Here is a 16036-nt window from a genome sequence, read left to right on the forward strand (position 1 = left end):
GCATTTAATTTTGACGTTCAGATTAGTACGTCGTGCACCCTCGGGAGACGACTTCAAATGGTTTCATTCACAAAATGAAACGACAACATCTAGATTAGAATTGGGCTTCGTAATGCAATTAGCGTTGAACTTCTCCCATTGCAATTGTCACGTCTATATTATTTCTTCCATTCATGTCACTCCTTATGCATTGACAAATTGTCGAGCAGCACTATCACAGTATTGTTTGAATTAACGTAATTTTATTTCTTATCGTGTAATGTGAACGAAATTATTGATATTACCAAAATGTCGATATAAGCGAAATTTAGAAAATTAGCGATATATTCCCGGTTCGTGTTAATGTAAACATATATTTACGTAAGGATTCTCGATAGATAATGAGAATCTCCGAAGCATAAATTAGCAAAAAATTAAGACATTATGTTATCTTAAATTGGCAGAAATTTTCGAAAGGCTTTGAGAAGAAATTAAGCGTTGGCATGTGACCAACACTGTCCAAAATTGGAGATGATTCAGCTCGATCACGCGGATCTCGAGAAAAATAACGACAAACATTTCTAGACCTGTTCCTTTTTCTTGCATCGCTATCGTCGATTGTCAAGGGGGAAAGAGCAACTCGCCTGAAATTTAAGCGATCGAGTCACGCGATACGTAATCAACTCGCACTTCGGCGTTCTGCCCAGCTTTTAGGGACCGTCTTGCCTTTTCTTGGAGGAAAAAAGGCGATAGCGTGAGAAAAGGGAATGGCCATCGTACGTCTGGCCATTTCATTTAGAAAATTAACGATGTAATTGTCTTCCTTGGCGTATTCAGATTTATTTGTCTGCTATAGCAATCCATTCGAATTTTTTTTTCTTTATTAATACGTATTTTTTTTTTTTGCGTTCGTTATGTTTTTACTTACTCTATAATTTTCTATTTTGTTTATTTTACGCAGAATATGCTTAAAATTACTTTTCACTTTACACGAAGAATGATTAGTTTAAGAAACAGAAGATAGAAAATAATTAACAAAAATAAGTCGAATATGTTATTTTTGTTAATTTGCAGTAAATAAAAATTCTGATTTATCCGTATTTTGTGTTTAAGTGTGCAGTTTGCGTACACAAATTTACACAAAATTTGATAAACATTTTATAAGAAAAATTAATGAAACGATCGTGATTTTTAATATATTATTTAAATAAGTGACCAAACCGATTTCCTTAGAAATTTCTCTTCGTTACTTCTGCCACTCTTCTAGCAAATTGACGACGTACCGATCAAAAGTCTCGCGTTCTATAAATCAGGAGTGGTCAAAGTTTGTCATAATAGGAGCCAAATATCCATCAAGAATCCTCGATTATAAATATATATCGCGTTGCTCATGTGCATCGGGTCTAAATCGAACTTTACACGTACAAAAAAGTTGTAATAAGTACCATAAAGTATATGGTAGCTTGCTCTACGCCATTTGAATATTTTCAATTCCAAACAAAAAATACAAGTTCTAATTCAGCAGAAGGATTAAAGTTTATGCACAAGCGACACAGGTTCAGTTCAATCTGGAACATTACCGTTCCCACTCTCTCTTGGTCGTGAGATTTTAATTGCACAGCTAGACGACAACAGAGAGAGAGAGAAAAGAGCGCGCGGAGGGCAGCAGCCTTTTCGTTCAACTCTTTGTGCCCACTACAGATGCCGAGTGTGTTCGCGATTTTACTCTAAGATCGGCCTCACCTGCACGCAAACGCAATAATAAGAGCCTCCGGACTCGCATCCGGTCCTTCAGGTCCGCTGATATTATTGTCGGGACACCCTTTCTCGTTTTTCGTCTTTCTCTCGTTAAAACTCTCCTCTGTACTCCGCTTTCCTTCCGTCTCTTTCTCGATCTTTCTGCTCTGCACACCTCCAGTTTCGTCGTTTATTTTTATCCTCTCTCACGAGTAGCATTCTCTCTTTGTTGCTCTTGCCCCTCTTCTCGATCTTGCGATTTTTCTTCCTTCTTCGCTGTTGTTTTCGCTCTATCTTTGTTGCTCTTGCCCCTCTTCTCGATCTTGCGATTTTTCTTCCTTCTTCGCTGTTGTTTTCCTCGATTGTGGTTAAATTCGAAGGATAGTAGTGTCTTTTTACTCGAAACGATTTTTACACCATGAACGATAAGTGAGAAGTCATTTTTAAACATTGTAATTTCAACTTTTGCTCAATTTTGTCCGGGCAATTTTATATATTTGCGATAATGGTATATTTAAGCAAATTATTTTTCAAATTTATTATTGCAGTCTTTGTTCAGGATGTTTCGAGAAGCTGTATGAATTTTTTCAGATTGTCTTTTGAAGTCTTTCAGCCATCGAAGGATGCGTCCAACATGAATGACTAAAGGTACTAAAAATACGTTTACGAAGTAGGGTTTAAATAACGATCTAAGATTTTTTTATAATAGAAAACTGGCGAAAGTTTATTTAATGGAAGCTTTGAAAAAGAAATGCAAAAGGTCGGTGCAAAATGATATTGAAAATGACTATTCTATGTCAATTTAAATCGCTTCACGCTCTTTAATGGACCAGCTGATAGTTGAAATCTACGATACGTGATCAATGATTTGCGACATCCGTGAGCATTATTTGAAACACATGCGTGAAACAACTATCCTTGAAGCAAATTGAATTGGTTTCTCAAGACCATCGAGGAATAAATCTTGCAATTTTCTCCTCTTGACTCAGTAAGGTTGCAAAAGAGACCACCACTTACGACGTCGTTCACAGTTAGATAAGTGGCCTTGACCAATCAATTAATGCTCGGCAAAGAATAAACCACGTGTTGGGAGAAATGACCAAAATGTTTCAGTATTAACGCTAGGAATGCTGGAATGTTCGTTTCGCTCTTCGCAGGAATATTTTCTGTACTCGAGAAAGATTTTTTAAGAGCCAATCTCTCGTTGCTGTAAATATGACGAAGCGATTAAATTGTTTTAACGCTTTAATTGTCCTGCTAATTTTAATCGTACACCACACAAGCATGGAGGTTTAAAAAATTGTAGAACAACTGTACGTAATAATACAAAATTGTATAGATGGAAAAATTGTTCTAATTTTAATGAATAATATTTAACAAAATTATTGTAGGAACTCACTCATCTAAAATAGCTGAGATGTTAGTCAAAATGATAAAGAGAAACGTTGTATACAGTCTAGGGTGCCCACGATCATTTATCGGCTGCTCACGAGGGTGAATCGAATGGACGTGGAAACTGATATGCTCGTAAATTGCTTTAAGATATTGTACGAGAGGTAGCTGAGAATTATGAACGGTACTGTTTTAAAACTTCGATATTGTTATTTCTGTGTGCCGTTTTTGCTGGTTAATCGGTGGAGGGTTCTAAGAATTCGATTGGTAACTTAATTTGAAAGAAGAGAACACACTTTGGGAGGTTTCAATCGTATTGTAAGTATATTTCATTTCGAATGGGATGAAATTTCTACTTAGTACAAAACTTATTTTAATAAGCAACACGGTTAATGCATATATTTTCCATACAGATGCTTTCGTACAAGCTGCATTATCCATAGATGAATAAGTTAAAAATGTGGCTTAACACTTTTTTATTTGAACACGAGTGATGAAGTAAATGCCTGTGGCAATGTTTTGCGTACAAACTACTGCATACAACAATGTTTTGCATGTCGTACAGCGTTACAAACGAAAATACCTGCGTTTCAAACATAACACATTTCACACAGTTGCAAAAGCGAGAAATCGCGTTTGTAACGATGTATCTCTTTTCGAGAGCCCGAGCCGGCCACAATGTAGCGACGCGCTGTCGGGTTCGCACCTTTGTTGTCACGAGTCGCTCCCGAAAACTGCACATTGTTGCAAACGCGTTATCGGGTTTGCAACTTTGTTGTCAAGAAATTTGCACATTGTTGCACGACGCCCCGTTTTGCAACATTGTGCGTTTTTCGGGAGCAGTTCAAAGCAACATAGTTGCAAACGTGATCTCTCTTTTTGCAACTTTGTTGTCGCGAGTCGCTCCCGAAAACTGCACATTGTTGCAAACGCGTTATCGGGTTTGCAACTTTGTTGTCAAGAAATTTGCACATTGTTGCACGACGCCCCGTTTTGCAACATTGTGCGTTTTTCGGGAGCAGTTCAAAGCAACATAGTTGCAAACGCGATCTCTCTTTTTTGCAACTTTGTTGTCGCGAGTCGCTCCCGAAAACTGCACATTGTTGCAAACTGGCGCGTCGTGCAGCAATGTGCATCTTTTCGCGACAACAAAGTTGCAAGCCCGTGACGCGTTTGCAACAATGTGCAATTTTCGGGAGCCGCTCCCAGCAACAAAGTTGCAAACCTGGTAGCGCGTTTGCAACAATGTGCAGTTTTCGGGAGCGACCCACGGTAACATAGTTGCAAGAGAGAGCCGCGTTTGCAACTTTGTTGTCGCGAATCGCTCCCGAATAATGCACAATGTTGAAAAACGGGGCGTCGTGCAACAATGTGCAATTTTCGCGACAACAAAGTTGCAAACCCGATTACGCGTTTGCAACAATGTGCAATTTTCGGGAGCAGCTTCAGGCAGCAAAATTGCAAAACGGCGCACCGTGCAACAATGTGCGTTTTTCGAGAACGATTCGCGGCAAAAATGTTGCTAACTCGATAACACGTTTGCCACAATACGCACATTCGAAAATAATAGGAGTTAACAATGTTACAAGCGAGAATGACGCTTGTAACAATATTACATTCAAGCGTAGTGCTTGTAATAATGTTTGCGTTTGAAGTAACGCTTCTAATAATGTTGCAATCAGAAATAGAGATTCCAACAATGTTTGCGTTCAAATGCGCACATTCGAAAATAATAGGAGTTAACAATGTTACAAGCGAGAATGACGCTTGTAACAATGTTACATTCAAGCGTAGTGCTTGTAATAATGTTTGCGTTTGAAGTAACGCTTCTAATAAAGTTGCAATCAGAAATAGAGATTCCAACAATGTTTGCGTTCAAATATAACGCTTCATACAATGTTGCATTCAAAAGTAACGCGTACAACAATGGTTTGCATTCGAAATAGTGCTTCCATCGATGTTGCATTCGAAAATAGATACTGCAACAATGTGTGCATTCAAGTTTCAATAATGAAAAGTGTAATAAAAGTATCTTGCTACTTAAAAATCGCCGTTCAACGATATTGCAACCCTGTCCCACACCTCGATCAATTTGCAACATCAACTCACACGGGCAGTATGTCTCCGCGCAAACAAAACGTCATTGTTCATTCTCAACATATTAAGTGGTATAAGTGATAAACTGCAAAGTTAGTAAAAGGAGTAAATTTTGCCATGCTTGGTGTTAATAAGATATTTTCTATTAGCCGATCTTTCTAACGTTAACAATTCCATCAAACATTGATATAGTGTAACATAAAACAATTTGCAAACAAAAATCTGAAAAATATGAATTACAAATTCAATTAGTAAAAAAATTAGTTTCATTTTTTCGTTCCATCTATATATTTTCCAATATTATGATTTTTTCCGAAATTTCCACTTGTTCGTGAAGGAAGTCGTTCGTTCTCGAAGATTTTCCCGCTTCTTCTTCGTTTCCTTATTCTAGTCGGAGGTCCGCCGCGGTCTTCCTCTCTTGAGACATCATTTTCCATTTCTCGCGCAATATTTCTCTTCCCCATCTCTTCCTTTATTGAATTCCATGGCGGATGCTTCTTTTTTCTCTCCTCTCCTCTCTCTTTCTCTCAAACATTCCCCGCAATTTCTCTTCCCACTATTTCAATCTATCTTCTTACGTTTGACAAGTTTTTCTTGGACCCTGTCCTCCGTGAAATCCTTTCATCTCTTCCTTCCTTCGAAAAAAAAAAAAAGAACGTCGTTCCCTTCGAACCAGAGATTCTTCCGTTTCCTCCTTTTCATTCCTTTCCGCCCGTGTTTTCGTATCGTACCTTACAGGGTTTTCTTTGCTTCTCTTCGCTCCGTGTTCCACGCATCTTCTTCTTCGCCACTTCTTCAGCTTTCTTTCATTACCGGATTGGCTTGCTCTTTTCCGTTTTCCTCCCTTTTCAGTGGCACACTATATTTAGACTGTTACTCGCTTGCGCGAGATTCAGCCGGATGATGTCACAGGCCTATGCAAATATACGCGACGTCCTGCGTCGTTAACTCGTCGTAAAGATTTTTCTGACTTCTTACATCACCGTTCTTTTTTTTTCTTTTCTACGATTCTTAGCGCTGTAGTTGGCTAATCGTTGCTTGCATATCGTGACAAATGGAGATCGGAGTAATATTCGGTGTACAAATTAATTCGGTGCTTTTTTTTCACGAAGTCTCGATGAGACTCTATCGACTGAAAATTGCCATATTTTTCCAGAAAGAGAATTCGTCGGTTATCTTAAAAATGGAAAAAGGTCATCCAACTTAATGGAGATTATTTCGGATATTATCGTGTTAACTGGAGAAGACGAGTTAACTCGGCATTGGTTCAGTAATGCTTAGAACACATTTGTCAGAAATAAAACAAAGTATAATTGATTATAATTTTTAAACATTTTTAATTGTAAATTAGGCAGATTCAATTTCTGTTTTAAAGGTGAACCCAGTTAACAGATTAAAATTGTGTTTGACATTTTGTTGCTAAATATTGAAGTTTGTACAAAATGGTACCAAATTAATTTGCTGGCAAATGTTGAATTTTTAATAATAATTGTCGGAGCTGGATTCATCTATCTTCGTGTGACAGGTATCTTGTAGATTTTGCAGCCTGATGGCAAGAGTTTAAAATTAATTTCAGAGAGATCTTTTTGTAAAATTAACATTGTGCATATTTTTTACATCAAATTAGGAAAAAATAGAAAATACAAACAACAGTTCTGTACAAATTAAAAATGTTTATTTTCTATCTGAAATTTCTTTATTTTCTATTTGAAATTTATTTATTTCGGATTTATTTTCAATTTGAATTTTATTTTCAATTTGAATTTAATGTTTAATTTGTACTCTAGATTCGATTAAAGTTGCTGATCGATTTGAAATGGAATACAAGGATTCGATCAAAAAAGATACGAATCAATTTGAAATAAAGTGTAAAGGAGAGACATCGTCTCATCGAATGTTAAAAATAAAAATTCCCAAGCTTGCCAATTTCCGTTCCGCCATATTTATTTTTAACAATGCAACAGTGTTATGTTCGTTTAGCAACTACATTTTACTGTCATGTTACAACGGCTACAATCTTTTTTTTTTCTGCTTCGGAATGATACCCGACAGCTTCGCTGTAAATAATTCTTGACAGTGTACAAATGAGTCACTCTAGATCGTATTTGCTTTACAATTTTCTCCACGACACACGTTGCACAAATGCGCGATACAATTCTTCAACGATAGCGGAATTTATTTGCTGCAAAAATTCTATTTTATCAGAATGAAGTAATAATTATCTACGCGCATAAGTCTTTCTCTCTCTTTTTCCTTCTTGCTCTTCGATTAATATTAGACGAACCATTTACGAGCAGTATTGAATGTATATGTTAAGAAGCAAGTGAAACTTCAAAGTTTACGTTTAATTGCAACTGTACGTTTCTCGTGAATTGTTTTACTCGTATAATTGCTTTCTCTTCAGTACGCTACTCGCTTCAAACGGTTACAAACTCTTTCCTCCTTTTTCGTTGCAACGAATCCAACAACTTCGTTATAAACACTGTTCAATAATGTGTAAACAAGCAGCCGTACTATGATCGTGTCGAATTTCTAATTTTCCTTATTTACGTGACACATACTGAATAATTATGCTTGGAAGAAACTGTTGAACATGGTTTAATCATTCGAATTATTGAACACAGATCGATCATTAGTGATATTTAATTGATCTGAAAAATGACACTTGTTGCACTTTTATGTATATAGCACCCGTAATAAAATTGTGCAATTGTTGGAAAATTATTTATTCCTTTTTATTTCGAAGTATGTTAAATTTGATGTAAACAAATTATTCCAAATATGTATTGGGAATATTCAAATTCGATTTTCTCGAAGACGGAGCTCTGTACGAATAAATTTTATTCTACATCTTCGATTTACCTTTACGTGAGAAATCACCTCTTTTCCGGTTGCATCACGATTTCCGGAGCACTCTCTAGATAGGAAACAGGATAAGTGAAATAAGATGGGAGAATAATTTTTTATATAATTTGTTACAGGAATTTTTCTTAAAATGACCTTCATCTCTAAAATTTTAAATCAAAAATGAATCTTTCTCTTCATTCTTTGCCATTTCTTTCGTCAAAAAATTTTCCTCCGATCTTATTCACCCTTTGGAAGCATTTAAATTACGCATGAAGAGAAGATAATTAGCTGGCCTGTTTTACACGGCTCACTCTGTACATTGGCTGTACAGATACAGGAAGAAACTCTTAATATTCCAAATAGTAATTATTAGTAAACAATCAAATATTTTAAACACCAATCAGTACCGCATTTCGAGAGTTTAGTTTACGACTACGCTATGCCGTGACCCGGTTAATTCGTACCGTGTTACAGGAGAATTGCCTGTAAACAAATATTCAACATTTTAGTATAAAATATAAATTAAAAAAATGCCATTTACAGCAGGGGTCCCAAAGTGCGGCCCGCGATGGCAGATCAGCCGCGATCTTGAATTTACGGGGATAATTTACATTTTTACAAAAAAAAATAAATAAATTTTATCATATTATAATTAAACATTGTTCAGTTAAAAAAATTCTAAATTTTATATGTAATATATCTTGTTATTATAAAGATTGTATATAATTTTATTGTCTTAACGACCGATGGCCGTAATTGTCTTGATGGCCCGCCAAATATTTTCGAATCTGCAATTTGGCCCACCTAGGCAAAACTTTGGGAACCCCTGATTTACAGCAATAACAAAGACTTGTTCGAAATCAAACACTCTATTGATTTCCATCGTCACTGTCATCTAAAAACACTATTGGCCTAACTTTTTTTTTTCTAACAGGCTAAAAGTCCTACTCATTCTGATATCTCCATCTTCGAATCTAGCTGAATTGGTTTTCATTAACACGTTCCATGCCGGACTGATTTTCAGTGATTTCCTGTTTACACGTTGCCGAGACTAACAGTTTTGCTTTTGACCCTATATGCCTTCTAGTATTTACAAGACTGCAAAAATCATTGCTATCAAGACAAAGGGGTAACGTTTAAGATGCGCTACAGAGCAAAGGAAAAATTTTTGTGTTAACAAATTATCGTCGTCGTTGCAGAGTTTAAGTCAAAGAAAGGAAAAGGCGGAAATATCAAAGTCCAGAGTGGGACGTATGCGACCCACGCGGCATGGAACGTGTTACGAACAGCGATGCACAGACTTCGTATTGTGAATCGCTGATAAAGAAGAAGGAGAGGAAACGCCGTTATTTTGTATGAAAAGGGAATTCCCTGTTAATTTCAACCGAAAATATGTGATGGAAAAATTCGTGCTGTACGAGGGTTAGGCGTCCAAGTTTATTAACCCCTTAACCTATGATTTCTTTTCTGACTATGCATCTAAGCGTCAGCCATTTTCTGCTTTAGTACTGTATCAGGTAAGAAAAACTAATCTGTCACAGATTAATCACATTTAGCAATTCTCAGTCCTACAAATTTCAACGAAAATTAGGATTACTATTAATTTTTCTTACTGGTACAACTATTTTTCTCACATCTTCGCCAGAATCTCTGCCACGAGTCTGACATGTTGTCATGTGTAAAGGGGTTAACCCTTTCGCTACGAGCGTCACCTATAGGCGACATCCGCGCGACGACCTGTGTGTACGAGCGTCGCCTATAGACGACGTCAGCGTGATACCACTTGACCATGAGACCCGCGATGTTTTTATTTTTACGCATACTGCACATCGATCACACTTGTCTCATTCTCTGGTTTGTTCGCATTTGTTTTAAACAAGTGAAATATAAACATGCATTGTTTGGGAACAATCGGGGCAAGAGTCACGCTCCAGTCTCCTTCAAGCTGTCAGTGGCTAATATTCAACCGTCTTGAATTAATCCAAGTAAAGGTATATTTTGAACGCGAAATATACGTGCTACAGGAGGGTTGTCCAAATTTTTGCACCGTGTCATAAAAATGTCGTGTTATAGGAAGGCTACCGCAATTTTTGCACCGTGTTCTCAGAGTACCGTGGCCTTGTCATCTCAAACCGTGGAAACCGTGTTATAATAAATGCGGAAAATCTGATCTGTTTCTAACTTCCAACCCTCCTGTAACACGGTTAATTCGTTCCGTGTTGTGTCGAAGACGTGTTAAGCGAAATCGTAAACTAATAAAAACTAGGGGAATGCGCTTCGTCCTGTATCGAAACCGTGTTAAGCGAGAAACTTAGGACAAATGCAAACCAGGAGAATTTGTTCCTTGTTATATTGAAACCGTGTTCTCAGAATGCGTGTGCTGGAGAACTGGCGGGAGTCAGATACTTTTTTAAATGGAACAGCATAAGAATGCATACTTGAAACATTCGTGCTATGTGAGAGTTGCCCAAGTTTATGAAGCCGTGTTATACAGAAACCATTTAAAAGAATATCGTGTTATAGGAGGATTGTCCCAATTTTTGCACCGTATTAGAGAAGCCTGTATTTGCCTCTACCACGACTTTCCGAGCACCCTGTATACGCTTACGTCTTTTCGTTGTCGCTTGAATTCGATCACTTCCTCCTCGACGAGCATCTCTCGGCCAGTTTCGTCGCCGTGCCTCTTCATGCGCCCGTGAACGATGCTCCACGATGCGATCTTGAGATCGTAAGTCAGGTAGAGATGCGCGAGTAGATAAAGCGTGTTGGTGCTCAGCTGAACTTCTCCGCCGTTCGATACTTTGGTGACTTTCGTTCGGGGACTTTGAATTAATTACGTGAATCCAGTCGGAAAGATTTCATTTCTAAACGTAATATTAGATAGCAAATACCTACACATAACTTACTTATTGTCTAAGTAGACAGATTGTAAACAACCTGCAGAAATAAAGACAAAAAATTGCAAGAAAAGTGCGCCAAAAGGCGTGAACAGCACGGTGAAAGCAAAATTTCAAACCGCTTACAGACCTCCTAAACAGCATTGTCCTAGTAAATTTCTAAAGGGCTTCTACACGCCGACAGCAGTGAAAGAATTAAATGCACATTGTGTCTGTATTTCTCCGGAACAGTAGAAACGCGATTTTAAATACACACTCGTCGAAGGGAACAAGTTTACGAAACAGCTGAAGACACGGAGCTGAAGTTGGAGGAAGCTTCACGATCAACAGGGGCATCTGTTCGTTGGCCACCTGTCGGCAGGTGCAAAACGTGTACGGCCCGTAGCCCGTTACCTTCGACTCGGTATCAATTGGCTCTTTTGTTTTCGCCGGCTCATTCCCGTTTTACTACGGCGTAGTACGTGCGTACGACACGCGTACATCGCCGCTCCGGATGTTATCGACTCGGGCACAGACCCATGGTGGTCCCCCCACAGAGTAAAACCCTTTAAGCTTCAGCCATGTAAACAGGAAGCACCTCCTCCCACACACCCCGTGTCCTCGAACGCAGGTTACAAATAATGCTTGAGGAACACCTGCGTCCCTCTCGTTTCACTCTCGATTCTTTTTAAAGAATCATCGTCGTCCCGCCTTTTTCGTTTTTCTTAAGGTTTCTCGTTCTTCGTAATTCAACCCTTTCGAGGTCGGCAAACTTTTAGGGAGCGCTTGCTGAAAAGCTGAAATTAAGGAAAAAGTGGTGTGAAGATGCGGCCGATAGCAATATTTGAAATTTTGTTTTTAATACTGGTACATATTGTTATTTTGGGGATATTGTCGAAATATATACGCAAAGATATACTAAATAATATTATATATTCTTAACACTTTACCGACCGGTAGCGGTTGAACATCCTACGCATTACCGACCGCTCACTCGGCTACAGATACATCGCTGACACCGGCTCTGTTTAGACTCTAGGCTATCGCACGGGAATATATGCGCTTTTTCTCATACCTATAGAAATGTTAAATCAAAGTTCGACCGATTAATAGGCTATCGGTCGGTAAGCGTCGGCGGCAAAAAAGCGATTAATAGGCTACCGGTCGGTAAGCGTTGGCGGCAAAAAGCCGATTAATAGGCTACCGGTCGGTAAAGTGTTGATAAGATTACATTACATCGCAGAGCGTTGGGAAAACTTGATCTCTGTTAGAACAATTGAAAATCGGGGCGCGAGCCCCAGAAGCGCCTCCGCCGCGCTAGGTGCTGATTGCGGGCAGGGCTTCGCCTTTACCAATGGATTTGCAACACATATTGATACATTATTGTAGTCAGTTTTATGAAGAAATTTTAAAGAACGAATTATTATAGATTTCTTCTTCAGATAAATATGTGTAGGTAACATTTGCTTAAGTATTGGGTTGTTCGGAAAATTCATAGCGAAATTTAAACCACCGTATCTCTGTTTCTAATTGACGTAGTGATAAGAGTTAAACGGTACTTCCCTCGACAGTTAAAGGTGAATCGAACGCACTACTCAAATTATTCGCAAGGTGAACAGGGGTGGATATAAGTCGAACTATGTTTTAACTGCAGTGGAGCGTGGATGTTGAATTTTTCGTGGCAACGTTTCACCGCAAAAAATATTTGAGGGGTGCGCCGGATTTATCTTCAAATAACGAGTAAAACACCTTTTGGTTTTTGTCGCTATCTCAATTAGAAACAGAGATACATATATCAGTTTGAATTCTTCCGACATTTGGTTACGAACTTTCCGAACCACCCGGTAAGCACTTCCCCGTTCGCCTTATGAATAATTTGAGGAGTGCGTTGGGTTCGTCTTCAAACAACGAGTAAAATGCCTTTCGGTTATTGTCGCTGTCTCAATTAGTAACAGAGATACGATGGTTTGAACTTTTCCTACATTTCGCTACGAACTTTCCGAGCCACCCAATATTAAGCAATCGTTATATCTATTAACGAAAATGTAGAGAGTTTGATTTGTTTATTTTTTCCACTTAACCATGTAAGAGAATATCGTGTTAAAGGAGGACGGTCGCAATTTTTGCACCGTGTTATAAGAGGGTTGATTGTGTAACTTCCAAGTCACGTGGCGTTACAGAGGGTTAAGAATGGAGTTTAAGTCTAAAAATGTAATACACGTGGCGCAACGATTGTTTTATCGAGTTGATTGGAAGGAAACGATCGTACTCGTGAAAATGCATACTTAGTGGGAAGTATTTTGAGTTTGTCGAAATTTTTTGTGACGAATGCATTGGCACCCCGAATGAACATATACCTTTCGATAGAATGATTCATTTGCTTAAAATCGCTTTACTTATTTGTACACAAATTTTTGTTTTATAAACAACTGTCCAACTTCGCTCTAAGAAGCCTTCAGAATTTTTGGAAATTGAAAGTTTAATGTACCATACTAAATAGGGTAATTCCGGGAGAGATGGACCAGGCAAGTGTTTCCTAAATTATCCGCCATATGTGGAACGCGTCGGTATTCTTTTGTTTTACATTTGTTTTAAAGCGACCGAGCGTGACTCTCAGTGCTTTTTGTTCCACATCTGTACTAATGATTTCGAACAATGATATACATAATAATATACGTAAATGTGAAATATTGGAAAATTCTAAATTACGACGTACATTATTTTGCAGGTTTAGAAATCAATTTTTCTACGATTATTTATGCACGTTTCGAGTTACCTGGCAGTATCAATTCACTGTAAGAATTGAACGACGATAAAGAAAGCAAAGTGAATAAGATAATGACTAAGCAGAACAAGAATATGTAATAGCACAAATGATCGTTTTAACAACACAACGTTGTTCTTTCTTTAGGCTGCGATACTTCAGCAGACTGCCGAATACATATACCAGCTGGAGCAAGAGAAGACCCAGCTGTTGTCACAGAACTGTCAATTGAAGCGACTGGTGAATCAGCACGAGGGTGGCGATGTTCCGATCAAGAAACGCAAGCCGGACAATCAAGGTGAGTGTGTTTTATTTTAATCTTCCTTCTGAAGCGAACTGATAGATTTATTTCTAACACCTACTTAACACATTGTTGAACGGTCACGAGTTAACTCGTGTTTGCACTTGCATTAGCTATTTCAATTTTTGAAACGCAGGGCAATATATGTTTTCTAGAAACGGTTTATGGCACGATCGACCGGGAACGGTTATTTTTGAGTTGAGGATTTTCGTTTATTGCTTGCACGGGTCTAATTACATCCTTGCTAGATTTTTAGTAATTTGTGTCCCTCGCGCTCAATAGCCTACGAACATACCATAAACCACGAATTTCCGAACGGCACATCTGTATGTAACGGTCCGCTTGCCGATTAGTCACCCGGAGGAAATTCCAGATTTTTGGGACCTTCCGCCCACCCCACGCGACCGTCTCCCACCCTTCCAAGGTGACAGCGCGCTAAGGGCGCACTGGAAGGGCGGCAAAGACGACAGTCGTCGTCAACCACCACGAACAAGGAGAACTAAGGAGGAACCAGCTCACATCACGCGATACCATAAATCAGTTTTTACAAGTCCCAATCATTTGGGTGGTCCTTCGAACCAGTATCTAGACGGCACAACATCGTGCAAACATCCACAAAGCTCGAAAGTTCATCGCCACAACCACAAGCAATAACAATCGTGTCGTGTCCGCTTTATTCTAAAAAAATACTTTTCTTGGTATTTAGGTTCTCATCACAATTCTACTTGTTTAGTCCTCGATGGGTGTACCTGCCGCCCAACCCTTGGAATTTCTCAACATGTATTTCTATTGTATATATTTTCGCCTTTGTAATTAGTCTCGGGAGCCGTTAGTTCGTTTCGTAACAGCAGTAACTTTATGACACTACGGCAATCGTAGTTTTTCGATTTACGAATTTGCTTTCACTTTTTGCTTCTCTTTTATATTAAAAGTTATATAAAAGATACATATGTCCAAAGTTTCATTTCAATTCATTATGTATAAATAAAGTTTAATGAAGTTTATTTAGATTGTTTCACTTCCACATTCAGTTACGAAATAATAGCCGGTGACACGAGATAGCTTTTGCGTAAAATTGCCGGTCAACAATGTGTCAACATACGCTATAAAATTTAAAAAGTAGAATATATAATTTCAAAGTGTATTCAAAAATTAGTATATTATATTTAGAAGTGTATTTGAATATATTTAAAAAAAAGGAATAATCGGATGAACATGCTACAAATTACTTACCAGGATCATTCGATAAGTAAAGAGGAAGAGCTCTAGTTCGAAAAATATCTAAAATAAGAGCAATACTTTCAAAATTTTGTCAATTGTTCATCAATTCAAAACAGCTGTTCGACAGATATTTCAGTATGCATAAAAAAAGAATTAAAGAATTAGGCTTGAAGATTCACCGAATAAACGATACTAAAACAATAGCCATTTGTCTCTTTACTCACTGAACGGCCCTCGTATTTCATAGTTACACTTTCCAAATCTCAATGGTAATTCTAGAATCACCGCAAAAACCTTCGAATATTGAAACATGCTAAAAAGTAACGACCACGTGAAGGATGTTCCGTACGTTCCACCATTATTCTGCACCATGAAAGTATACACACCCTCTAATTTTGAAGTATATTTGTCGTCAGAGTAGAACGAATATATAAATGCGACGAATTTCACGGGTTTTCATGGTTCCAATCGTAAAAAGTATTTTCTCGTTTTCGGGGTTTGGACGCAATCTGCCGAATGGAACCGTCGCTAATTCACTCACGTCATCGAAATAACTTACTTTATGCTACTGACTCATCGCGACGATTCGTCGTGGAATTTTTTAATCTGCGAACCCGTAAGTGACGTGGAGATTAATATAGAAGAAGTCGGTCGTCATTTTCACCAGAGTAATTACATTCCTGCAGACTCTCTGGCCGTTCCTAACGCCGGATATTCTATTCCCGTTCACAAGAGGGAAAAAGTCCCAATCGGATCGATAAGATCGAAACTTCGTTTACTTTCCTTTGACTCGCGCGGCGCCATTAAATTTTCAGGCTTGCG

At 38.2% G+C, this 16036-nt stretch overlaps 1 protein-coding gene across 1 annotated transcript in view; it reads left to right on the top strand.

Annotated features, from left to right (window-relative positions):
• LOC108574211 (helix-loop-helix protein 11) overlaps window positions 1–16036 on the top strand; it is a 311508-nt gene that overhangs the window by 286437 nt on the left and 9035 nt on the right. Inside the window, exon 2 of the mRNA XM_017936787.1 lies at window positions 13840–13990. Within this exon, the coding sequence (XP_017792276.1) occupies window positions 13840–13990 (151 nt within the window). The remainder of the gene's footprint in view (window positions 1–13839; window positions 13991–16036) is intronic.

This window comes from Habropoda laboriosa, unplaced genomic scaffold, assembly GCF_001263275.1.
Source record: "Habropoda laboriosa isolate 0110345459 unplaced genomic scaffold, ASM126327v1 scaffold26, whole genome shotgun sequence".
In the NCBI taxonomy this organism is placed as follows: Eukaryota; Metazoa; Arthropoda; class Insecta; order Hymenoptera; family Apidae; genus Habropoda; species Habropoda laboriosa.